At 45.5% G+C, this 27,655-nt stretch overlaps 1 protein-coding gene across 9 annotated transcripts in view; it reads right to left on the bottom strand.

Annotated features, from left to right (window-relative positions):
• Positions 1–1,972: 1,972 nt before the first annotated feature.
• Positions 1,973–27,655, bottom strand: part of LOC119955409 (multivesicular body subunit 12B-like) — a 185,960-nt gene continuing 160,277 nt past the window's right edge. For all 9 annotated transcript variants that reach the window (XM_038781497.1, XM_038781498.1, XM_038781495.1 and 6 more), the window contains one exon: positions 1,973–4,486. In XM_038781497.1, the coding sequence (XP_038637425.1) occupies positions 4,400–4,486 (87 nt within the window). In that variant the 3' untranslated portion in view covers positions 1,973–4,399. The remainder of the gene's footprint in view (positions 4,487–27,655) is intronic.

Here is a 27,655-nt window from a genome sequence, read left to right as displayed (position 1 = left end):
AATTTTTTAATAATGAAGGAATCTGGAAATTATCTTCAGGGACATCCAACATCATGCAAACAATACTAATCATGATAGCAAAATAAACAAATCCACCAACGCATCCTTTTCTGTGATCGTAATTTTAGGGGCTTTTCACAGTAACTTCATTTGAAGCCTACTTGTGACAATAAGCGATTTTCATTTCAATTTGAAGGATGAGTGAGCTTGCAAGTGTACCTAGTGCCAATAAGGCCGATCACCTCCCCGAATACCATTCATGAGGTTGGATCATATTTCTTAAATACCCAATTCCTTAACTTAGAGTTTGCCAGAGAGCAGAATCTCAAAAGCACAGATTGCTTCTGGATATACCCCGCATTCGATGCAAATGTTGGTGATTTTTAGAAAGCAACTGAAGTTCTCCATTCTGACAGCCTTCGATTGTTTCCAAAACCCTTCTCATTCTCAACAAATTACAATCAAGGCATCCTGGGCAGCAGTGGGTAGCACTGCTGGTTCACAGTGCCAGGGACCTGCGTTCGATTCTGACCTCGGATGACTGTGTAGCATTTGCACGTTCTCCCTGTGTCTGCGTAAGTTTCCTCCGGGTGCTCCAGTTTCCTCCCACAGTCCAAAGATGTTCAGGTTAGGTGGATTGGCCATGCTAAAAATTGTTTCTTAAGTGTCCAAAGATGTGCAGGTCAAGTGGGGTTATGGGGATTGGGTGGGCCAGAGGGTCAATACCAACTCGATGGGCCCAATGGCCTCCTTCTGCACTGTAGGGTTTCCATGGATTCTATCACGATTTAGAATATTGCTTAGCAGAGCATTCAATGTCAATGGCCATTAGGCAGACCCAACCGTGTCCTCCTGTAGCTCAAACACTGTTTTCCCGCAAGATTACTGAATGTGTGTGTGGATAACAACACAGTGAGGGGTATTTATAGCCTGAGGGTACAGGGCAACCAGCAGAGTATTTCTTGAACCAATGAGATTTGAGGATTGGGAAATAAACAAGTAATGACTGAGAAGAATTGTAAATGAAAGGGGTTGACTTCATGTCAATTCAGGTAGACAGAGAGAGGGAGAGAAAGGAAGACTGGATTGAGAGAAAAAGTCACAAAAGGAAAATAAAAAAAATAACATTTTAATTTAAAATGACATTTTAAACATTTCCCCCAAAATTCATAACTTGAAGAAATGGCTCAACACTTGTAATAGTTAATTTAGGAGAAATAATTTTTCTCTATTCTGCAGACATAATTCACGATGGTTGAGACTGGTTTGCTTAACAGATCAATTAATATTAGTAATAGTTAATTTAGGAGAAATAATTTTTCTCTATTCTGCAGACATAATTCAAGATGGTTGAGACTGGTTTGCTCAACAGATCAATTAATATTAGGAGACAGAACGTGAAGATAATTGAATGTATAGTACATGAAAATACAAATATAGCAGAGTTCTGGCCCGGTTTCTACCAATGGGGACAGAAATCCCTGCAATTTCTCTGGCTGATTAGGCATCCTTTATGTAAAGAAACACTCTCGATACTGAGAAATATCATCCCGCTGCTTTAATCACAACATAGTCAGGCTACATCCTCACCTCCAAGTCAAAAAGCCCCACGTCTGAACTGAAAAACAAAATAGACTGACACTTCAATGTAGTACGCGACAGTATAGCATAGCTGGAGGGGGTCATACTTCAGATGAGACAATTTCTGTCTCTTTAGAAAGAATATTGCTGCTTCCCTGGCCAGCATTCCTCCGTCACCTAATGCAACCTGATTAGCTGACCATTTCGCTCATATGTGGTTTGTGGGAAAGAGTTTGGCATACAAATCAACAATTCAGAAGAAATTCTTGACTGGGAAGTGTTTTGATTTGTTGAGGATGTGAAAGGTGCGACATGAATATAATCATTTTTGTTTCCAATTTGCTACAACCAATTCTAAAATGTCATCGTGAGAGAGCGGTCGTATAAGAAGCAGCAGGCTAAAACAGATATTTTATTTAACAAGTCACATTATTAATACAGACTCGACAGATCAAATTGTAAACCCCCCTTTTTGTAACTACGGGAAACAAGCCTACAATAAATACAGGAGATTTTTATTTCTAAACATCTTAAAAGTGGTTCAATCTCCAACACAATTAAAAATAAAAATGAACGATTACAACTGTATGGCTGGGGCCAAGTTAAACTTTTTTGAACTATTGAAAAAAGATAACATTTAGGTGGAAATTTTGCAGACTGTACATACAATGTTACCACACTTTAATTATTCAGAGCAAATTGTAAATGAATGAGGTGGAGATAGTTAAGTTATACCGTCAATATTCTTAGCTCTGTTCTGCATGAAAGGCGGATGCCTTTGTATCATATTTAAGTTCACAGAGCTCCATCAGACATTTAAATGCCGCCAATATTAGTACAGAAATGACAAATGGCCAGTAATGTTTGTTTTACAGAAAAGACGACAGGGTGTTTTACATTATTTCTACAGAACAGACACAGAAAATATATTTACACTTTCTTGTATGAAAGGGTTAAGCACACAACTCATGCAGGATTGAAAATCAGTTGTTCAAAGTCTTTGAAGCACTTTGTTCGTTTCAAACAGCGCTTACGAGTCAGAACACTTGTTTTACACTACAGGCTACGCAACACTACGCTAAACAGACAAATGACAAAACCTGCAATTCTAAACACTGGCATTATTAATCTGACCACCAAAAGCCCCCACCTGGCGTTAGGCAGCATTTGTTCTGATAGGGAAATGAGAAAATACATTCTAAAAGGGAAATTTATGTACATAATTGCTGTACGCATAGTGTATAAACCTGCTAGCATATGTTGTTTCTGTTGACCAGCTGCTATTCATTAAAGCACTAAATTCTTGTATCTGTCGCAAATACAGTATCGAATGCTGACTTCGGAGTACGGGTCAGCAAAGCCTGAAAAGGAGGCTGTAGCAGCTGGGTTTATTGAGGTAAGGCTGGTAAGTTAATGGCAGTGTTTAAAGAAAAGCTGCTACTTAACAAGGGTTTACAGTGTTACACAATCAAGGTGTTTCATAGCATTCATTTAGAATCACCGGCAGAGTAAAAACAATACAAAAAAGAGTTTCGGGAAGCAAAAAAAAGGGAGTCCACATTTAAAAAAAGAGCCCAAACATTAAAAATGCAGTGCAAAGCAAATCAGTGCAACCGACACTTTCATTCAAAATACAACCACACAACCATAACCTACGCAACTGTAGAAAAACAGCATTAACAAATATTGCATTAGGATAACACAGATGCCCTTTGTGAGGAAAGGAACCAATAAAGAAGGCCCTGTCTTAACTTTGGCCTGTTTTAAGTTCTGTTTGTTCACTGCAACGTAACAAATACTTTCCCCCCCATAAACGACAGCTTTAGAGTACAGCAGGAGGCTGACTAGGCTGGGGGGTTTAGCCGTAGGAAATCGGAGAATCCCAGCAGAAATTCTTCACGGTTAGATCTAATGTAGCAAAATTGGAAAGGAAAAAAAGAAATGGAAAATACCAAAGAACCGCCTCGCCTTTTGTCAAATTATCCTCTCTGATAACCAAAGTTGATATATTCCAAGAGAAGAACTGATATGTGATTTTTCTCAGCAAGAAATAGCAGAAAACAACCAACGATTAGAAAGGTTATCCACTTGAAACTAGATGAATGTCTGTGCAGGAACATAAGTCAACAAGTCTCAAAGATTTCCAGAATCCATGATGGTCTCCAGTTCCTTATCCTCTGATCCGAATTTTAAAGAGTTATTTCGACTTTGCTAAATTTAATCTTAAATATTATTAATTTCTCCTTGGGCCTATACAAGGTCTTGACTTGTGAGAAATTGGAAGTAAAAATAAAACATCAGTTATAACCACGATATTTCAAAACTTTATTTTCTTCACTTAAAAAATTCATCTAATCTCAAAATGTCTGGAAACAAATGGCTAAATGTCTCTTAACCGAATTGGTGCATAGTTTGGGAAAGTGACTATTACCAATAGCATTTCTGAAGTGTGCAAAAGTACTTTTACCAAAAAAAGAGAAACAGAAATAAGCTATGGCTCAAGAAAGCAAAAAAAAAAACCATTCAGCCTTTGTTTCATAATTGTTAAAATGATTAACCTTATTCAAGGCCAGAAGACTTGCAATTAAAGGTTACATTAAACATTGTATTTACAAAACGCCATGTACAAAATGATTTTACCCTATGTTAAGTGGCAGGTAGGCTGCCGATTATTAGAAATACTGTCCTTTTCGTTAGTATGAGAATACCATTTCAGTAGAAGATAAAGGAAGCAAAATCTCCAACACTGCTCCTGATGGTGCCTGCTCCAGTAGGTTCACAGTCCCTTCGTTTACAGCTGCTCCATTAAGATCCATCTTCAGGACAATGGTGATTGTTGAAATTTAGTGGGACTTGGTGGAAGGCGAGCTGCAGCACTCTGCTCTGTTCTAAAGCTGTAATCATACTGGGAAACAAAACACAACTAATGGGGGCACAATTTTTCAAAACGTGCACGTAGAGAAGTCGATTGACAAGATGTGAAAAATCATGAAATATTGATTACAAGTGATAAAAGCCAGAACATTTGGTTTAACAGGTCAATTATAATCTAAAACGTAGCACAATTTCAGATGTGCCGCTACATTAATAAAAGGATTGTACTGTGAGGGAAACAATCTGTATTAGGAATGCTCACATTTAACTTGGTGTGTCTTTGAGGTGATCTCATTGGCTGATAGCCCTAAATTAACTTGATGAGGCAATGTTCAATATTAACACATGCTTATGGATTCAAGCTTAAGACAATAAAAATTATATCTTACTCGTGAATACAATATCTTTTTATTCAAAGGGTGGTGAATATGTATAATAACCAAACTGGGAGACAATGCAAGCAGACATAATAAATTGCAGGATATATATGTATACATTTTTGGCAGACAAGACTATTGGCAACTGAAATAGGGAAGACAGACTGTAAACTGTTACAAAATAGGAATGTATAGAAGAGGTGGCACGTCCCTAAGGACATTGCAACATCTTGGTGACTGGTGTAAGGAAATAGTCGCAAATACATTTTGGAGCTTCCTTGATAACATTAAGGAGTTGGAAAGGAATTTCACGTCTTTAAAGTAGCTTGTCAGGTTCAAATTCCTCCAGAGTTAACATAATCCCCAATAGGGGAAGACGCTGCTCAAGCCCAAACGGTGGGTCACAATCCCAGAGGCAACAATAGTTGCTGTGGAGCTCGGACTGGGTGTCCAACAGCTGTGTGGCCCCTTTAAATTCTCACGTTGATTTTTCGAATAGTGGGTATGGTTCCAACAGAGATTTTTGAGGACTTGGTTGCTGCTACGAAAAAGGCCTGGTTTTTATTTTGAAAGAAGAAAACCTGTGCTTTAAACACTTCCCACCATGCTCAACTGACCCCTCTCCCCTCAACACCACCCCCACACCCGTGCTCAACAACTCTAGTAGCCCACACCTCCTCCCCCAAATTTTGATCCTGGGGTCAGGCAAGGTTTGGGGCATTAAAATGGGTTCACACCGAGAAGAGGTTTGGGAAGCACTGGTCTAACAGATCGGATGGGCACTTGATGATCGTTTCTTTTTTTTCCTGTTTAGATGCACAAGAAAAGCACGTTTAAAACTGCAATTGTTAAAGTGGCAGCTCAACTGGCTGTTCTGGGATATGAAAATGTAACTCTGATGCAGCGAAGTGCTTTACTGAGGTTGGTTAATACGCATTTTAAGAAGTGTACAGAACGTGACCTGCTTCCCACTGTGTCTGAGTGAGGAATGCATTTTGCAGCCAACTGGTGCATAGAGAGAGGACATTACTTTAGTTCTCAGTACTTACACTCAAGCTGCAGAATACTACATTTATGCAGAACAAGCTACATAAATATCTCAAACATTGTGCCATATAACTCGCACAGTCGTTATTCCAATGGAACTGACAGCAATTCGTTCTCTCAAGAAATCATACACAACAACCAATGTGACTGCTAGAGACCTTGCTATGCATTTTCTCATTATAGAGGCAATGCAAGTTCGGCTAAGAAGGGAGCCAAAAGGAAGAAACAGATGCCTGGGGTTCAGGTAGCTCACACAGGCCAGACATCATCTGCACCTCAAATCTGAGTTGCTGCCTTGCTTTATAGCTCCGCCCCATCTTGGCTATTATTTTATGCTCAATTTTTGTGTCTGAAGTTCAGCTTTGTGCTCTTGTAGTACAGGTTGACTTGGAGAAGGGCGTTATTAAGATGAAAGGCCGACTGTGGCCAGGAAGCAGAACAATAGGTTAGTGGGATGAAGTAAATTAAATATTTAAACAGCAAAATTGAATGGTTTTAATCAATTTACTGTATTTAAATCTATTTGGCTCATGAACTTAAGGAAACACCACAACAAAAACCAATATTGTGTTGAAAGGGCCAAGAGATCTTGGTAAATAGGTATGAGCTGCCATCTGGTGGTACAAACACGTAGTGCAAGCACACTTTGTGCAGTAAAGGCTCATTTTCAAGAACGGGATTAAGAGCAAAAAATTGTCATTTTTTTGTCAGCCATGAAATTACACCATCAACATTGTTTGAAAACCATTCTAAAGCTTTATGAGGAACTATTAAATATTCATTGCCATTTTTAAAGTGTAGCATGAAAACCAGTTAAATACTGAAGTGGAATCTTAAAAAACTTTATTTTGACGTGTCAAAGCTTTCTATCTTGCACTCATCAGGGGACCGCAAGAATACTGATACAAGAGGAAAACAAAAATTTACTTTGCATGAGGAAGAAAATGCTGATAAGTTGGCAAGTAGCCTCTGATTGGCAGAGGCGCTGCAGTGGGGAATGGACTAGGTGATGACCGTAAACTGCCAAGAAATTTAAACCAGGGAGTTTGACCCTGATTGGTCAAGGCATTGTCCCGAGGAATGAGTCAGTGATTGGTTGTCACTTTAGTTGAAACAGACACAATAATATTATTTTTGTCTGCAAAGAACAAGACCCTGTGTATTAATATATATATAGCTTCCAATACACGCAAATCAGCCACACTGCGAGCTCATAGGAATATAGAAACATAGAAAATAGGAGGGGGCCATTTGGCCCTGCGCCACCATTCATTATGAACATGGCTGGTCATCCAACTCAATATCCTGATTCTGCCTTCCCAAGAACTATATCTAACTGCTTCTTGAAAACGTACAATGTTTAGGCCTCAACTACTTCCTGTGGTAACAAATTGCTCAAGCCGACCACTCTCTGGGTGAAGAAATTGCTCCTCATCTCTGTCTTCAACAGTACCCTGTATCCTCGGATTGTGACTCCTAGTTCTGGATGCCCTGCCATCGGGAACATCTTTCTTGCATTTAATCGGTCTAGTCCTGTCATCATTTTGTAGGTTGCTATGGGATCACCCCTCATTCTTCTTAAGTCCAGCAAATACAATCCTATCCAACTCGATCTCTCCTCATACGTCAGAGCTGCCATCCCAGGAATCAGCCTGGTAAACCTTCTCTGCGCTCCCTCGAGAGAAAGAGCATCCTTCCTCAGATAAGGAGAACTTAAAACTGCTCACAATATTCCAAATGTGGCCTCACGAAGGCGCTATATAATTGCAGCAAGCCATCCCTCCTCATGCACTCGAATCTTCTCGCTATGAAGGCCAAGATACCATTGACCTTCTTTGCCGCCTGCTGCCCCTGCATGCTTACCTTCAGCGTAATTCTTAGCAGACTGAGGGCTCTTCAGCAAATGTTGTCCAATCGTGGAATCACATCTAATGTAACACTGCTCTGAGTTTTGCAAGCACGGGCTGCTTGGGTACGGTCTGTACCTTGCTCACTGCGAATAGCAGCTGAGGCATGCTGTTTGATATGATCGGCCATTCTTTGGGATGTACAGCCTACCGGCCTCGCATCACACAAGCACCGAAATTCATATAACACGTTACTCACTTGTGTGATAGGCGGACCATCTTTTTGGCTCAACAGCAGCACCCTGTTAGCAGCGGATACAATTTGTGTTGTTACTGCATAGCAGCAGCGGAAAACTGCCAGCTTCACAAGTTGCTCAAAGTTTTGCCCTTCCAGGGTAATCTGAGGTAGACTGGGCACATTTCAGGGCCGAAGGTGACGGCAGTGAGTTTGCACGATACACCATGTGAAATTATTTGTTCAGATTGGGGAGCCATTATCCCCCACAGGGTGTCTTCGAATAGAACAGCATGGAGGAGGCCATTCAGCCCATCATATCCGCACTGGCTCTTCTGAAGTGCAATCCTGTTCGTCCCACGCCCCGCTCTTTCTCTATACCCCTGTAATTGTTTCTTTTTTTTTTATAAATGTTTTTATTCAGTTTTCATATTTTATATTGAACAAATTACAAATTGTTAGGAGAGAAAAAGAACAAAAAAAAAAAACAAAAAAAAAAAAAAAAAACACAACAAACAAACACGCAAAAATTAACATACATATTTACAGGTAAGCATCTTCGTAGTAGTAACTGCGCCCGCCCCCCCCCCCCCCCCAACATGTTTATTTAGTTTGGTTTTGGGCCTTAGCTAGCCATCGAACCCCCGTACCGAACCTGTAGCCCCTCCCGCTACCTTCCCCCGACTATTCTTCCTCTTGTACATTGGCCACAAATAGGTCCCGGAACAGTTGCATGAATGGCTCCCACGTTCTGTGGAAGCCGTCGTCCGACCCTCGGATGGCAAATTTGATTTTCTCCATTTGGAGAGATTCCGAGAGGTCGGACAGCCAGTCCGCAGCTCTGGGCGGTGCTGCTGACCGCCAGCCAAACAGGATTCTACGGCGGGCGATCAGGGAGGCAAAGGCAAGGGCATCCGCCCTCCTCCCCAGGAATAGATCTGGCTGTTCTGAAACCCCGAAGACCGCCACTATCGGGCATGGCTCCACCCTCACTCCCACCACTTTGGACATTACCTCGAAGAAGGCTGTCCAGTACTCCACGAGTCTGGGGCAGGACCAGAACATGTGGGCGTGGTTGGCCGGGCCTCTTTGGCACCGTTCACATCTGTCTTCCACCTCCGGGAAGAACCTACTCATACGGGTTCTTGTTAAGTGGGCTCTATGTACCACTTTTAGTTGCGTCAGGCTGAGCCTTGCGCACGTGGAGGTGGAGTTGACCCTATGCAGTGCTTCGCTCCAGAGTCCCCACCCTATCTCCATCCCCAGGTCGTCCTCCCATTTCCTTCTTGTTGCGTCCAGTACGGTGTCGTCCCTATCTACCAGTCGGTCATACATGTCACTACAGTTCCCTTTCTCTAGGATACTTGCGTCCAGTAGGTCTTCCAGTAGTGTCTGTCGTGGCGGTTGTGGGTACGTCCTTGTCTCCTTTCGTACTGTAATTGTTTCTTGAAGTACTTCTCCAATTCCCTTTTGAACGTTACAAAGTAAAACCTTATCCACCATCTTAGCAGGCCGTGGATTCCACATCCTAACCAAAACTTTTGCTCATGTCACCTCTGGTCCCTTTATCACTCACCTCAGGTTTCTGCCCTCTGGTTACCTCTTCAGTCATTGGAATTGATTTCCCCTCTCTAAACCCTTCAAGATTATAACTCTCTGTAGAATGAGACCTGTGATGAACCACAATTCCGCACTGGTAACTCCAGATTAGCCAAACTTAATCACCAAACGTGGGCTGTTTCGCTCACCCGGCTAAATTGCTGGCTTTGAAAGCAGACCAAGCAGGCCAGCAGCACGGTTCAATTCCCGTACCAGCCTCCCCGAACAGGTGCCGGAATGTGGCGACTAGGGGCTTTTCACAGTAACTTCATTGAAGCCTACTCGTGACAATAAGCGATTTTCATTTCATTTCATTTCAACTGGTCATATGACTGTGTCAAGCAGAGTGCAGTTAGACCACCTCAAGTGCATGAAACATGAGCTCTGGGCAAGCCATCATTTGACATCAAGGTCTAAAAGGACGTGCAAAACCTGCAAGGATGGCTAAACCTGTGAGAAAGTTAAAAGTGTTGTCAGTCGGAGAGAAGGTGAATTTGAGAAAGCAAGTGGAAAACCGGGGTGTGAAGTGGAAAGCGGACATCGCGGAGGAGTGGAAACTATCGGGTTTGTCCACCACTATGAAACACTAGACGAACATCTTGGGCCAGGTGGACAAGGCGGCATTTCTTCTAGCAAGGAAGAGGATGAGAACAGCTGTTTATCCCAACGTTGAAGCAGCTCTGCTAATGTGTTTCCACGCACTCCGAGCAGGAAACATTCCCATCTCCGGTCCAATCCTGCAGGAAAAGGGGAATGGACTGGTTCAAGACAAGACACTGCATTACCTTCTGCGCAGCGGCTGCGGCAGAAATGACAGATGATTGGCTCCAACATGGTCTTGCCCAAGTCTTGAATGAGTATGCACCATGAGACATTTTGAACACGGGTGAAACCAGACTGCTTTACCATCTTTTGCCAGACTGTTTTTAATGATTATCGATTAAACATGTGGGGTGGCACAGTCGTTATCATTGTTGCCTCACAGCATCAGGGACATGGGTTAAATTCTGGCTGTGGGCGACTGTGTGGAGTCTGCACGAGTCTGTGAGGGTTTCCTTCGGGTGCTCCGGTTCCCCCCACAAAGCCAGGTGTGCAGGTTAGGTGGATTCACCATGATAAATTGCTCCATAGTGTGCAGGGATGTGCAAGTGAACTGGGGCTACGGGGATGGGGTAGGGGAGTGGGCCTAGATAGGATATTCTTTCGGCGGGTCGGTGTAGACTCGATGGGCCTTCTTCTGCACTGTAGGGGCAAGGGAAGTGCCACTGCTATGGTCTGCACCAACGTGGATGCACTGCAAAGCTGTGTTTCTTGTGATAGGAAAACCAAGAAGCCATGTTGCTTCACGAATGTCAGGACACTACACACACTGTATGAGGCTAACAAAACCGCTTGGATACCCTCCACCATATTTGAGGCACGAGTCAGGAAAGTGGAAAAAACGTGTCAATGAAAGAAAAGGAAGATTTCCATAGTTCAGTGGCAGATGGAATACAATGTTGACAAATGTGAGGTTATCCATTTCGGTAGGAATAACAGCAAACGGGATTATTATTTAAACGATAAAATATTAAAGCATGCCGCTGTGCAGAGAGACCTGGGCGTGCTAATGCATGCGACACAGAAAGTTGGTTTACAGGTGCAACAGGCGATTAAGAAGGCAAATGGAATTTTGTCCTTCATTGCTAGGGGGATGGAGTTTAAGACTAGGGAGGTTATGTTGCAATTGTATAAGGTGTTAGTGAGGCCACACCTGGAGTATTGTGTTCAGTTTTGGTCTCCTTACTTGAGAAAGGACGTACTGGCACTGGCGGGTGTGCAGAGGAGATTCACTAGGTTAATCCCAGAGCTGAAGGGGTTGGACTATGAGGAGAGGTTGAGTAGACAGGGACTGTACTCATTGAAATTTAAAAGGATGAGGGGGGATCTTATAGAAACATTTAAAATTATGAAGGGAATCGATAGGATAGATGCGGGCAGACTGTTTCTACTGGCGGGTGAAAGCAGAACTAGGGGACATAGCCTCAAAATAAGGGGATTGTAGATTTATGACTGAGTTTAGGCGGAACTTCTTCACCCAAAGGGTTGTGAATCTATGGAATTCCTTGCCCAGTGAAGCAGTTGAGGCTCCTTCATTAAATGTTTTTAAGGTAAAGATAGATAGTTTTTTGAAGAATAAAGGGATTAAGGTGTTATGGTGTTCGGGCCGGAAAGTGGAGCTGAGTCCACAAAAGATCAGCCATGATCTCATTGAATGGCGGAGCAGGCTCGAGGGGCCAGATGGCCTCCTCCTGCTCCTAGTTCTTATGTTCAGAGAGAAGTTCCGGATATCCCACCGTCACTGGGTTCAACAGCGTGAAACTGCTGCCCTGATCCATTGGCTGGAGCTTGGCTGTTGTGTTGGGAAGTAAGAGCATGATTAGGAGTCTGAATATCAACTACCGACAGTAACTGGATCTCTCAGGTTATTGATGATAAACAGTACAATCCAATCGTTCTAAAGGCAACGGTCATTATGAAGGAGATGGTGATGGAAGCTGCAATTGCCAACAGCTTCCACCATGTTCAGTTCAAACAGCTTGTCAGATTGTCAGTGCCAATCGTTAATCTATGCCCCTCGTCAACAATTCAGTGAGAACAGTCTTCCTCTGTTTAATTTCTCGAAATCTCCATTAGATCGATATTTACATTTCTAATCTAACAAAGAAAAACTCAGTTTTTGGAATCTTTTCATTCCCGATGAACCTCCTGCTTCTCCACAGCTCGACCCCTGTAACTAGATGCCCAGAATTTCCAACTGTAATGAAAACAATCTTGTACAAACTCACTCACTTTTGCATCAATGTCCCAACATATAAAGCACCTTTGCCTTTGGCCTTATTCATATGGTTCTCCTGCTTTAAAGCCCGAGCAAACATTCCCCTGTTTCACACTCCATAAGGAGCTTTCTCTTCAACTGTTCTTTCCCCCAAAACGTTGTTACATTTCTCTGCATTGAACCACTTGCCCAGCTTGTCCACTGTCTTCTGGTGGACTCCTGTAATCTTCCTCACATTTTCCCATGCAGCAATTTGATAGCAGCAATATTTGTTCCGTAACCATGTTTGTTCTGAAATGGTTTAGTATGTATTTTACATGTTAAAGTCATTTATGTAAAATGAACAAAAGATGTCACTGCAGAACCCCAAGACACATCACTGCCCATATCCCCAATTCCCACCGTCTGTCCCATCAGCACATCTCTACTCGCGAAGTACCTCCTTTCTTATCTGAATATAAATCAACATAATTGTACAGAAGTGCACATATTATACAAGAGAAGTAGTGTGGTGCACCAATATGGAAGATTTCACACTAGTGTGAAAAATAAACTTTGCCTCAATTACATGAATCAAGTCACCAAACGAGCAGGGGAGCTAAAACTGTTACGCACAAGTTTACGGAGCTGCAGGTTATCATTCAACTTACTGAAGGTTCAATGCTACACCATTGTAATCATCATTAAACTATCAACTGCGCTCACTCAATTGTATTCAAATTTGCATTTCATGGTTGTCTGCATGAAATGATTCAGGATTTTGGAACTGACATTTCCAACATTTCTGACTTTCCTTCCCATTTTCTCCCTGCCCCTTTAGGTAGTAGTCAGAAGCTTGAGAATCCTGACTTTGGCCTTCGATCTTGTTGGGCTGCACGAGTCAACCGCACACAGGGCCACGGGAATTATTTTCAACCTTTGTGACATGGGCTACAGCTGATTATTTTAGAAGAAGATTGCACACTTTATATTTTTCAATGTGACATAAAGGTATCAGAAATATTGATTTATGACGCTCTTTTGGCACATTTCTCGGCATTCAATGTCAAAATAATTTATTTTGGAATGGTTTAGTATGTATTTTACATTTTAAAGTTAGCATTTTAAGTCACAATTGATTTTTGCACCAAAGGTTTATACCGAGTGAGTATAATATAGCGGGGTCTGCATGTGTAAATGATGCAATGTAGATAATAATGGTGGTATGTACACCATACCTTTTCATCCAGAATGCACTGATGTAATGTACATAACATTATTCTCTCATGCTCAAGAGCATCCACTTAACAATTTTCCCCACCTTAAATCATAGTACAATTCGACATCAGTCAACAATTTTCTTTCACATTTAACTCCCACCACTCCAGTTGACAGGGGCACTCTATTCTATTTAGATCCACTTGACAAAGACACTACAGGCTATCCATTCTCATCTTCACTGTTACCTACTCACGCCCCTATCCATTTCTCCTCTTGCCGTGCGTACTTCGCGCTCTCGTTCTCTGCTATACACGCTCTTCACTTCTTTTCACGTGTCTCCCCCCCCCCCCCCCCCCCCCCCCCTCCCTATTCTGACCCGAGTCCAGTGACTGGGTCATTGGATGGACTCTATCCTGCACTTTCTACAGCTTGTGGTGCGAATCGTCCAGATTGCTGCCTCAGAAGAATTGGAAAGAAATGTTTGTGAGGTGTTTTCTGATTTACAGCAGAATGGGGAGGCCTTCCGTAAATTCAAGATAATTGTAGATGTTTAGAACAAGAACCAAATGTTCAACTTTCTTGATCTGAACATGTGATAACATAAACTCCATGGCCAAAAGTGACCAACTATGACTGAAGCCCATGTTATTGTCAAGATGAAAGATGGATCTGCTATGTCTCTTTGTTGCAGGATCCACCAAGAGGCACAACAACCAGGTTCAAATAATCTCTTACGCACAAATATCAGCAAGCACAATCTGCAAGAAGATAGCAGTGATGGTGAGTGAAACCAGTCAACAAGCTGATCCAGTCTCTCTCTTCAGAACATCTACATTTGGCAAGTCAATTCGCTTCAGATACCCAAGTCTGGCTTAAACAAACTGATGGGCCTTAAGACGTGGGAGAAGAAATAGGCCATTCAGCCCATCGAGTCTGCTCTGCCATTCAATGAGATCATGACTGATTAAAAAATATATATATATATTTTTATGAAAACTTTTCAAATAGACAACATAGTATAGCAATATAATATAAAACGAATGCTTCAGGTTACAATATAAAAATAACACTGTCAACAGTTAAGAAAACATCCAAGTCGGGGGGGGGGGGAACGGGGGGGGGGGACGTTGATTATGTTAGCTTATTTTATTTAAATTTGATTTATCTAATTTTAATTTATGGTTAAGTTCTCTTGTTTGGGGGGGGGGGGGGGGGGGGGGGAATGTGATACATGTGATGTTACGGTATGGGGGGAATTGTGGGTGTTATGGGGCTGTTAGTTGCATATTACTGCTTTTTGCTATACTTTGTTATATTTTCTGCAAAAAATTCCAATAAAAAAATTTAAAAAAAAAAAAAAGAAAACATCCAAGTCTAAGCCCCCAACAATAAACTAAAAAACACCTTAACAGTTGATTGTGACTAACTCTTTGAAAAAGAAAATTAATAGCTACCATTTCAGATAGAACCCTTCTACCGACCCCCTAATGGCGTACTTAACCTTCTCCAATGAGGTCACCCAACCAGGCTGGGGTACTAGATGGAGCAGGAGACCTCCACCCAAGCAGAAGACACCTCTGGGCTACAAACTAGGCAAAGGCGAGGGCATCCGCCTTCACCCCCGTCTGAAGCACCGCTGACTCTGATACCCCGAAAATGGCCACCGGCGGACAAGGCTTCAGTTCGACGTTAAGAATCTCTGACATGGTATTAAAGGAGGAGACGTAAAAGCTTAATAACTTGGGACACGATCAGAACATATATAAGTAGGATTAGCCGAACACTGCTCACAGCTGTTGTCCACCCCTAAAAAAAAAACACTCATCCTCACCTTGGGTCAGGTGAGGTCTGTGCACCACCTTGAACTGGATCAAACTGAGCTGAGCACAGGAGGGCCCTGCAAAGAACCTCACTCCACATCTCATCCAGAATAGGACCCAATTCAGCCTCCCACTTTATCTTCACCTGATCCAACGGAGCTGACTCCAGTGAAAATACCCGAAATACTCCCACCACCAGACCCGGCCGAAGACAACAGGGAAGATGGTGGTGTCGAGAGAAATGAAGGAAAAGTCTTCCGCAAAAACATCACAAATCTGGAGATATCTAAACAAATTGGTCCCAAATTACCGACAACTCCTCAAAACTGGCAAACCTTCCCTCCACGAACAAGCCCCCAAATCTTTCCAGATCCTTCCCCTTCCGTGACCTAAATGCCGAGTCTAAATTTGCTGGCACAAAGAGATGATTAACACAGATCGGAGCCAACAGCTACATGGAGGTAAATTTAAAATGATATTTGAATTGCTTCCAGATCCCCAGGGTGGACACCACCCCCCCGGATTTGAAGAAAATCTCGCAGGAGAGAAAGGAAACGAGGCAGTCACTAAGGCACTCAAACTAGAGCCCTATAAGAACTTGTCTCCATTTACCCCCATATGGAACTCAGATCACCACTCCAGCAGCACTTTCTCAATACTGGCAGCCCAATAATAAAACAACAAATTGGGTGAAGCTAAATCACCAGTCTATCCCGAATGTTCTCCCGAGGTTTTTATTTATTTTTCAATGTCTTCCCCACCTTTCTCCCTAAATTCGTTTTTGTTAGTTAACAAATTAGTATCGTCTTTTATTTGGGTTGGCAAGACCCCAACGATCCATATGGTGTATTTGACCTTCTCCAATGTAAAAATTCCATGAGGTCACCCAACCAGTCTGAGGTACTGGATGGAGCAGGAGACCTCCACCGAAGCAGAAGATGCCTTCGGGCTATAAACTAGGCTTAACATGTAGGCCAAACTGGCAGATTTCCTTCCCTGAAGAACATTAGTGAACCAACTGGGATTTTACAACAATCATTCGACTTTCAACTCCAGATTTTTATTGAATTCAAATTATACCATCTGCCATGGTGGGATTCGAACCAGAGACCCCAGAGAATTACCCTGGGTGTCTGGATTACTGGTCCAGTGATAATACCACTACACTATTGCCTCCCCGAAATAATGAAAGCTAGATCTGACAAGGTGCAAATTGGCTCCCTCCATGGGGGACTAACTGGGAAGTTTTCGCTCGTATCCAGATCCAACTTAACTACCTGGAGGAGCCAAAACTCCTCAGTAGCTTCATTATTTCATCTGTAGTGGTGATTGGGTCCATAATATAAAGAAGCAGATCATCTGCGTACAAGGACACCCCAAGTTCCCTCCTTCCCCGACTTATTCCCATCCACGAATCAGAAGATCTCAATGCTATGGTCAGTGGTTCAATTGCTAAAGCAAATAGAAGCAGAGACAATGGACATTCGTGCCGCGTACCCCTGTACAACAAAAAATACCCCGGGCTCAGAGCATTAGTGTGGACACTAGCTGTGGAGGCCCTATATAGTAACCAAACCCAAGATATGAACTTATGCCCAAAACCAAACCTCCCAAAAAACTCAAACCGATATCCCCACTCCACCCTATCAAACACTTTTTCGGCGTCCATGATACAATCACCTCCGGCTCGGGCACAGGACAAGGGGAAAGAACGATATTTAACAGCTAACGTAGATTAGGTGACAAATGCCGGCCCTTAACAAAGTCTTTCTGGTCTTCCGCGATCACCTCTGGGGGCAGGGCTCCAACCGCCACACAAACACCGTCGCAAGTACTTTAGCTCCGCGCTCCAATGTGAAATGGGTCAAAATGACCCACATTCCGTAGGGGCCTTGTCCTTCAGGATCAGAAAAATGGAAGCCTGTGCAAATGTAACGGTCAACGAACCCCGGACAAGGAATCATCGTACATGTCCAAAATTTAAAAAATAAATAAATTTAGAGTACCCAATTATTTTTTGGTCAATCCACCTAACCTGCACATCTTTGGGTTGGGGGGGGGGGGGTGAAACCCACGCAGACATGGAGAGAATGTGCAAACTCCATACAGACAGTGACCTGGGGCTGGGATTGAACCGTAGGCAGCAGTGCTAACCGCTGCACCACCGTGCCATCGTACAATATTAACAGGATCAACTGACCTGCAAATCTCTTTTGGAACTTGCAGGGACAGCATCCGCCATTTTCTACACCAAAGAGCCTTCGAATCAGTCGACAAATGTCTATCTACAATTTTCTTTGCCCTGGTCCTTTTTGGTATTTCCCTTGTGTGGGCACCTTATACTATCGATCAGACAGGATTTTATGCAAAAAATATCCCAGAAACTGGCTGAAAAGGGCCAAAAATAAAGTACACTGGCAGGAGCTACCTCGTGTGCAACTTCTCCCTCCATGCCACCACCAGAATTCCGAGATCATGATTGATCTGATGTAATCCTCAACTTCGCTTTCCTGCCTTATCCCCATAACCACTGCTTAAACGGGTGACCCCTTTGTGGTGGTATGAATGTGAGCACTGCCATTGGTGCAGAGCATTGGATCCCAATTGGCTCTGGCTGGTCATGTGCCTCTCGTCCGATTGGCTGGGACTAGTCATGTGACTGCTCACCAATTGGTTGAGAGGCAAGTAGACCCCGCCTCCGAGGCGGGGTATAAGTACCCAGGTTTCCCGGCGGTCAGCCTTTCTCGGTAGTCGACCACCGGGCTAACAACTAGCTGATTAAAGCCACAGTTCGGATCATCATCGTGTCTCGAGTCCAATTGATGGAACATCAATTTAATCAGCTAGAATTTTGGAATGGAGCTACGCATCAAGCCCGACTGCCTCCGCACCAGCCCGCATGCTTCAAATGCGTCTGCAATCTTTAAACACTGGCAGGCGTGTTTTAACAGTTACCTGACAACTGCAACCAGCAAGCCCACCAAGGAGCAGAAACTCCACATCCTCCACTCATGCGTGGGCACGGCGGTATATTCGATGATTGAGGACGAAAGCGATTTTGATGCGGCCATGGAGATTCTCAAAGGACACTTTCTCCGGCCGGTCCACGAAGTATACGCACGGCATCTCCTAATGACTAGACAACAGTTCCCTGGTGAGTCACTCGACGAGTTTTACCAGGCCCTCTCAACTTTAGGGAGAATGTGCGCATGTCTCAAAGTTTCGGCGACTGAGCACATGGAACTTTTAATTAGAGATGCTTAATTTGCTGGCCTGCAGTCCCCTTCTATCCGCCAACGATTGCTGGAGAAGAACGCCCTCAGCCCAGCTAAGGCACGAACCCCTGCAACCTCCCTGTAGGTTGCTGACCTGAACGCCTGCGCATACGCCCCCGGCCGTGCAGCAACCCCCTGGACTTCATTGCACGTGCCACCCCCGTCCTCCGTGGACCCCGACCCCCCCCCCAGGCCTGCGCTGCGGGACGCCCCAATAAGCTATCGGGGCCCCGCTGCTATTTTTGTGGCCTCTCCAGGCACCCCGCCCGCGCTGCCTGGCCCGCGCCGCTCTGTGCAAGAGCTGCGGGAAGAAGGGCCACTACGCCCTGTTCCGCGCAGCGACCGCTGATCGCCGCCCCCCCCCCCCCCGGGCCCCGCGCACCAACCACTCCGGCCCGCCTCCCCGCCCCCACAACGGCCCCACGGTCCTCCCGACCCGCGCTCCCAGCTGCCCCGACCGGCCCGCAGACGCCGCTGACACTGCCCCCAGCCGCCACAAGGTTCCCACGGGCGCCGCCATCTTGAGCCCCAGACGCCATGTGCGGGCCACGGGCGCCGTCTTGGGGCCCCGGCTCCACGTGCGGGTCCTGGGTGCCGCCATATTGGGACCCCGATTCCACGTTCGGGTCCTTGGAGCCGCCATCTTGGGCCAACACGGAAGGCCTTGCAAGCGATTATTCTGCCACCGAGGAGGATCTGAAACTCTCGCCACGACTTGCTTCTATCACACTCGACCAGTCGCGACCACGCACGCTCACCAAGACTACGACAACGATCCAGCTCAACGGACACAAAACGAGATGCCTGCTGGACTCCGGGAGCACGGAAAGTTTCGTCCATCCCGACACGGTAAGACGCTGCGCGCTCCGCATCCATCCAGTTAAGCATAAGATTGAATGGCCTCGGGTTCGCATTCCGACAAAATCACCGGGTGCTGCATAGCGGACCTCACGGTCCAGGGGAGGGTTTTCAAAAACTTCAAACTCCTCATCCTTCCCCGTCTATGCGCTCCGGCACTCTTGGGCTTGGATTTCCAGTTTCACTTGCAGAGTTTAACTTTCCAATTCGGCGGCCCTATTCCCCCTCTTACTGTTTGCAGCCTCGCGACCCTCAAAGTGGATCCTCCTTCCTTGTTTGCTAATCTCACCCCAGATTGTAAACCTGTCGACACTAGGAGCAGACGATACAGTGCCCAGGACCGGACCTTCATCGGGTCCGAGGTCCAGAGGCTCATTGAGGAAGGAGTTATCGAGGCCTGCAACAGTCCCTGGCGAGCCCAAGTGCTGGTAGTTCAGACTGGGGAGAAAAACCGGATGGTAATTGATTACAGCCAGACCATCAACAGGTTTACGCAGCTGGACCCGTATCCTCTCCCCGTATTTCCGACCTGGTTAACAGGATCGCGAAATACGACATTTTTTCCACGTGGACCTTAAGTCCGCCTACCACCAGCTCCCCATCCGCGCGAGTGACCGAAAGTACACTGCGTTTGAGGCAGACGGGCGCCTCTACCACTTCCTCAGGATTCCATTCGGTGTCACAAATGCAGTCTTGGTCTTCCAACGGGAGATGGACCGAATGGTCGACAAGCACGGTTTACGGGCCACCTTCCCGTTTCTCAAAAACGTCACCATCTACGGCCACGACCAGCAGGACCACGACATCAACCTCCAAAAATTCCTCCGAACCGCAAAACTCCTTAATTTAACTTACAATAAACATAAGTGCGTGTTTAGCACCGACCGTCTAGCCATCCTTGGCTACGTAGTGCGTAACGGAGTGATAGGCCCCGACCCCGAACGCATGCGCCCGCTGATGGAGCTCCCCCTCCCCAACTCCCTCAAATCTCTCAAACGCTGCCTGGGCTTCTTCTCCTATTACGCCCAGTGGGTCCCCAACTACGCCGACAAAGCCCGCCCCCTCATCCAGTCCACCTCCTTTCCCCTGTCGATGGAGGCCCACCAGGCCTTTAGCCGCATCAAAGCGGATATCGCAAAGGCCACAATGCATGCTATCGACGAGTCCCTCCCATTCCAGGTCAAGAGTGACGCGTCTGACGTAGCTCTGGCGGCCACCCTGAACAAAGCGGGCAGACCCGTGGCCTTCTTCTCACGAACCCTCCACGCTTCCGAAATCCGCCATTCCTCGGTGGAGAAGGAGGCATAGGCCATAGTCGAAGCGGTGCGATATTGGAGGCACTATCTGGCCGGCAGGAGGTTTACTCTCCTCACAGACCAACAGTTAGTAGCTTTCATGTTCGATAATGCACAGAGGGGCAAGATCAAGAACGACAAGATCTTGCGTGGCAGATCGAGTTGTCTACGTACAACTACGATATCTTGTATCGTCCGGGGAAGCTCAACGAGCCTCCCGATGCCCTATCCCGCGGTACCTGCGCCAGCGCGCAGATCAACCGCCTCCATTCCCTCTACACCTCTGCCATCCAGGGGTTACCCGCTTTTACCATTTTATTAAGACCCGCAACCTGCCCTACTCCATTGAGGAGGTCAAGACTGTCACTAGGGTCTGCCACGTCTGCGCCGAGTGCAAACCGCACTTCTACCGCCCAGAACGAGCGCATCTGATCAAGGCATCCCGCCCCTTTGAACGTCTCAGTATAGCCTTCAAGGGTCCCCTCCCCTCCAACAACCGTAACACATATTTCTGGAGTGTTATCGATGAATACTCCCGCTTCCCTTTCGCCATTCCCTGTCATGACCACAACAACCGTCATAAAGGCCCTCCTATCCGTCCTCTCCCTGTTTGGTTACCCCGCGTACATCCACAGCGAAGGGGGGTCCTCCTTTATGAGTGACGAACTGCGTCAATTCCTGCTCAGCAGGGGCATAGCCTCTAGCAGGACGACCAGTTATAACCCCCGGGGTAACGGTCAGGTCGAGCGGGAGAATGGCACCATTTGGAAGACCATTCTGCTGGCCCTACAGTCCAGAGATCTCCCTATCCCCCGTTAGCAAGAAGTCATCCCCGACGCCCTGCATTCAATCCGGTCTCTCCTTTGTACCACCACTAATCAAACACCTCATGAACGGCTTCTTGTTTTCCCCAGGAAGTCGTCCTCAGGACCCCTCTCCCGACCTGGCTGGCCACCCCCAGGCCCATCTTGCATGTGCGGGTGCACAAGACCGACCCGTTGGTTGAGCGAGTCCAGTTAATCCACGCCAACCCGCAATATGCGTACGTGGAGTATCCCGACAGTCGGCTGGATACGGTCTCGCTTCGGGACCTGGCACCCGCCGGCGTGCAGCCTCTCCCTCCCCCCCACATCAACACTACCCCCCCAACACCAATTCCCCCACGACCCAGCGCACATGCCCCCTCTCCCCCGATTACAGCGTCTCCACCACCAGCCCAAGGTACGGAGACACATCTAAGACCGACGCTCCCGGAGGCAAGGACGACCATCGGCCCGACGTCACCGGCTCCACTGCGACGATCCTCCAGAACACCACGGGCACCTGACAGACTGATCGTGTCCATCTGGTGAGACCATGGGACATTTTTTTTGGACTTTGTTATTATTCTGTTGCACCTTAAGTTCGTAGTAGTAGTATTGGTTTTTTAAAATTGTTTTTATTGTTTTTGCTTAATGAGCCAGTGGGCAGCCCACCTTCCTCGATTTTCGCTGCTCATACCACCATTCCTCGGACCCCCCCCGCCTTCTTTCTCCACAAGGGGAGAATGTGGTGGTATGAATGTGAGCACTGCCATTGGTGCAGAGCATTGGCTCCCCATTGGCTCTGGCTGGTCATGTGCCTCTCGTCCGATTGGCTGGGACTAGTCATGTGACTGCTCACCAATTGGTCGAGAGGCAAGTAGACCCCGCCTCCGAGGCGGGGTACAAGTACCCAGGTTTCCCGGCGGTCGGCCTTTCTCTGTAGTCGACCACCGGGCTAACAACTAGCTGATTAAAGCCACAGTTCGGATCACCATTGTGTCTCGAGTCCAATTGATGGTACATCACCCTTACTTGGAGATTATGCCCTCTGGCCCCAGACCCTCCCACAAGGGAAACCGACCTCTGAGCCTCTAACCCAAGAGGCGGAGGGGAAAGTAGCTCAAGCAGAGAATACGATGGAGATTGGTGCCGAAGTAGACAGAGCTGAAGAAATTTTGCAAAACGAAAGTGTAATATGACATGACTTTTGAAATACATCCAGATTAATGAGACATTTGTTTTATCGCTTGAGAAGGTACATAAAATTCAGAATAAGTGCACACTGCTTTTAAATGCTGTTATTAATGATTCTGATTCAGTGCATTGCCCCAAGCTCTTTCTTCTTTTTGCAAAAAGAAAGCTGGTCAGGCACTGTTTTCCTTTAGCCAATGCAAAAAAATACATCGCAGGCCACCTGTGCTTGCATTAAAACACAGCTCGTGCAGAGATGAAATAACCTGTAGTGTTTTACGTGGTGAATAAACTCTCCCAGGGATCCTGTGCCCTAAAAGGCACAAATTGCAATAAGTGCAGACGGCTTGGCATCTATTCTGTTAGTTGAATAAATAGCTATCCTGTTCCTCCATGGGAAGCATTTTCATAACAAATAATACGCGACTCAAATGCCTCAAAAAACAGGTGAAGTTCCCGGACCTTGCAAGCCAAAGAAAGAACAATATTAACTTCCAGGTTAGTAATGGAAATCCCATCAACGGAAGACCCTTGTAACCTTAAAGTGAAAATATATGAGCTCCTGTGCAAAACTTTACTTTTCATTCGTTAGTTTTGCTGTGGAAGTCTTTATTACCTATGGAAGTCACCAGATAAGTCAGTCTTATCCTCCGAATCGCAAAGCTTTCAGTCAGGTGTTAGTCTTCATTTTATGCATATGGGACAACAGCATATTCTATTTTGTCTTTGTTGTTTCAAAAATAAATCCCAGACAACTTTGATGTAATTTCTGAAAGAAGAAAACAAGTGCTTCAGGAGAGCTGGGGAACAATAGAGTCTGCATCGAGCCTTCACAGGAGGGGTGACTGACAAGATGTATATCAAGTCTTTTTCTAAAGGTGGGAGGAAAAATGTTCATTTTCTAAAGTACAGTGGCTAGCATTGTTGCTTTACAGTGCTAGGTTCCCGGGTTCGATTCCCGGCTTGGGTCACTGTCTGTGCGGAGTCTGCACGTTCTCCCTATGTTTGCGTGGGTTTCCTCCGGGTGCTCCGGTTTCCTCCCACAAGTACAGAAAGACGTGAATGTTAAGTGAATTGGTACATTCTGAATTCTCCCTCAGTGTACCCGAACAGGTGGAGTGTGGAGACGAGAGGATTTTCACAGTAACCTTGTTGCAGTGTTAATGTAAGCCGACTTGTGACACTAATAAAAATTATAATGAGGAGCTTTGGGTTCAATTTCCGTACCGGCATCCCCAAACAGGCGCCGGAATGTGGCGACTAGGGGCTTTTCACAGTAACTTAATTGAAGCCTATTCGTGACAATAAGTGATTATTATTAGAACAAACAAAGAACAAAGAAAAGTACAGCACAGGAACAGGCCCTTCGGCCCTCCAAGCCCGTGCCGACCATGCTGCCAAACTAAAATACAATCTTGTACACTTCCTGGGTCCGCATCCCTCTATTCCCATCCTATTCATGTATTTGTCAAGATGCCCCTTAAATGTCACTATTGTCCCTGCTTCCACCACCTCCTCTGGCAGCGAGTTCCAGGCACCCACTACCCTCTGTCTAAAAAACTTGCCTCGTACATCTCCTCTAAGCCTTGCCCCTCGCACCTTAAACCTATGCCCCCTAGTAATTGACCCCTCTACCCTGGGGAAAAGCCTCTTACTATCCATTCTGTCTATGCCCCTCATAATTTTGTAGACCTCTATCAGGTCGCCCCTCAACCTCCGTCGTTCCAGTGAGAACAAACCGAGTTTATTCAACCGCTCCTCACAGCTAATGCCCTCCTTACCAGGCAACATCCTGGTAAATCTCTTCTGCACCCTCTCTAAAGCCTCCACATCCTTCTGGTAGTGTGACAAGCAGAATTGAACACTGTATACAGCCGCAACATGACTTGCCAATTCTTATACTCAATGCCCCGGCCAATGAAGGCAAGCATGCCATATGCCTTCTTGACTAACTTCTCCACGTGTTGCCCGTTTCAGTGATCTGTACACATAGATCTCTCTGACTTTCAATACACTTGAGGGTTCTACTATTCACTTTATATTCCCTACCTGCATTAGACCTTCCAAAATGCATTACCTCACATTTGTCCGGATTAAACCCCATCTGCCATCTCTCCGCCCAAGTCTCCAAACGATCTAAATCCTGCTGTATCCTCTGACAGTCCTCATCGCTATCCGCAATTCCACCAACCTTTGTGTCGTCTGCAAACTTACTAATCAGACCAGTTACATTTTCCTCCAAATCATATATATATATTATTATTATACTGCCCCATTAATTTACTCTCAATTATCAGCAAAATCATGGAAGGTGACAAGAAGTGCTATAAAGCTGCACTTACACAGCAATAATCTGCTCACCACTGTTCATTTTAGGTTCAGCCAGAACTAGTCGGCTCAAGGCCACGTTACAGCCTTGATCCAAACATGGGTAGAGGTGAGGCAAGAGTGACTGCCTTTGACATGAAGGCTGCATTTGACAGTGTGGCCATTAGAAAGTGCTAGTAGAATTTAAGTAAATGGGAACTAAGGGAATACTCTCCACTGGCTGGAGTCATATTTAGCACAAAGGAAGATAGTTGTGGGAGGGCAATCATTGCAGCCCAAGGACATCACTGCAGGAGTTCCTCAGGATGGCATGCCAAGTACAATTATCTTCCATTGCTTCATCAATATCAATGAAGTATGTGGTCCATCATGTGGTCAGAAGCGACCATACTCGCTGATTGTTCAGCTGTACTCACAATCCCTCCGCTAACAAAGTAAGTCCTGGCCGAATTCATCAACACCATGGGCAGCATTCAGGCTTCAGCTCATAATTGGCAAAGTTTATGTCACAACTGCAAGGCAATAACCATCTCCAACAACAGAGAACCCCCATATCCTCACATTATGGCCCCTGGTTCTGGACACCCCCACCATTGGGAACATCCTTCTTGTCTAGTCCTGTTAGAATGTTATAGGTTTCTATGAGATTGTCTCACATTCTTCTGAACTTCAGTGAATACAATCCTAACCGACTCAATCGCTCCTCATTCGTCAGTCCAGTCGTCACAGGAATCAGTCTCAGCATCTGTATACGACACACTGCAGTAAATCACCAAAATTCGTTCAACATTACATTCCAAGCCCACAATCTATACCACCTAAAAGAACAAGGGCTGCAGATGTATGGGAATGCCACCACCCGCAAGTGCCCTCCAATTGATACACCACACTAAAGTCCACTAAACATCAGCGGTATACTGATCATGTGTTGTTGACAGACGATTTATCTTTGTTTGTATGGCACATGTATTGTGGCCTGCATAGGAAGTTTCTTAAACACAAAAAGAGGGTCAAGCTGACTTGTCACATGGTCATCTCTCTCCAACCTCTATCCAAATATGGTCATGGCGAGTGGATTCCAAGTGCATGGTTTCAACTTGATTAGATATGGCTCGGTTATTCCCCTTCACAACCTGGAGTCTTTTGTTTAGTGGTTTTGTCCAGTAACTTATTTCCCATGCAGTTGAGTACCCAGGTGATTAACTGCTTTGCGAATGGGTTAAGGGATGGTCCATTTGTACACCGTCACGGTGATTGTTTCTGATGGGAGTTTTCTAGACATGTTGACTCCATCTTAATGGGTTTGGAATTTATGAGGTACAATCATGCAAATGTTCATCCATCTTAAAAACTGCTGTTTCAGTCCTTTTAAAACTTGATCAGCTAGTAAGTACGGAAAGTCATTTTTGATATAAAGCATAACAATGTGCTTGAAAGACCAATGTGTCTGCATAATGAGCTTTAGAAACCCGTGGAAATTCAACATTTTCTTTGAACTTGGTAGCAATGTTATACAGACAAAGAACATATCGCTATGTTAGGATATCTTGGGCGGAATTCTCCGACCCCCCGCAGGGTCGGGGGATCGCCCGAGGCCGGCATACATCCCACCCCGCCGTGGCCGGAATTCTCCGCCACCCGGGAATCGGCGGAAGCGAGAATCACGCCGCGCCGATTGGCATGCCCCCTGCGGTGATTCTCCGGCCCGCGATGGGCCGAAGTCCCACCGCTGACAGGCCTCTCCCGCCGGCGGGAATTGGAGCACCTCTGGTGCCGGGGGGATTCTATTGGTCAGGTTCTTCCAACTGGTTATATAGCATAAGTGGCATTAAATCCTGAGGGACTGATCTGTGCAAGAGCTTGAACTAGGAAAGCATCCCTCCCCTGCCAGTAAATAAGTGAACAACAGTATGACAATTAGTACTCAAGTAGAGACACCGTAGCATCAGAAAATTGTATTAAAGGCGTCCCAGACCCTTGTATCATCTAACCATTTCCTAAATTGTAGCATTACACATTGCCCAATTTTAAAAAAATATTATAAATTTAGAGTACCCAATTCATTTTTTCCCAATTAAGGGGCAATTTTAGCGTGGCTAATCCACCTACCTTGTAAATCTTTGGGTTGTGGGGGCGAAACCCACGCAAACACAGGGAGAATGTGCAAACTCCACACGGACAGTGACCCAGAGCCGGGATCGAGCCTAGGACCTCGGCGCCGTGAGACAGCGGTGCTAACCACTGCGTCACCGTGCTGCCCTACACATTGCCCAAGAACGGCAATTTCCCCATTATACTTCATTCCAAAATATTTTTTACGTGACTCAAACCCGGTCAGCATACCTCTAGGATTTTGGATTGAAGCCTGACTTGACCCTTATTCAATTAATTCTTGCTGCAGCTCTCTGAAACTGAACAGCACGTGGCTTCAAAGGTAAATGACATTTGGAACCCCAATTTTAAGCATGCCCATTGACGAGGAAATTAGAAAGGTGAATGGGCACCAC

Source organism: Scyliorhinus canicula, chromosome 21 (assembly GCF_902713615.1).
Source record: "Scyliorhinus canicula chromosome 21, sScyCan1.1, whole genome shotgun sequence".
NCBI classification, from domain to species: domain Eukaryota; kingdom Metazoa; phylum Chordata; class Chondrichthyes; order Carcharhiniformes; family Scyliorhinidae; genus Scyliorhinus; species Scyliorhinus canicula.
This window is presented reverse-complemented; position numbering and strand designations above follow the sequence as displayed.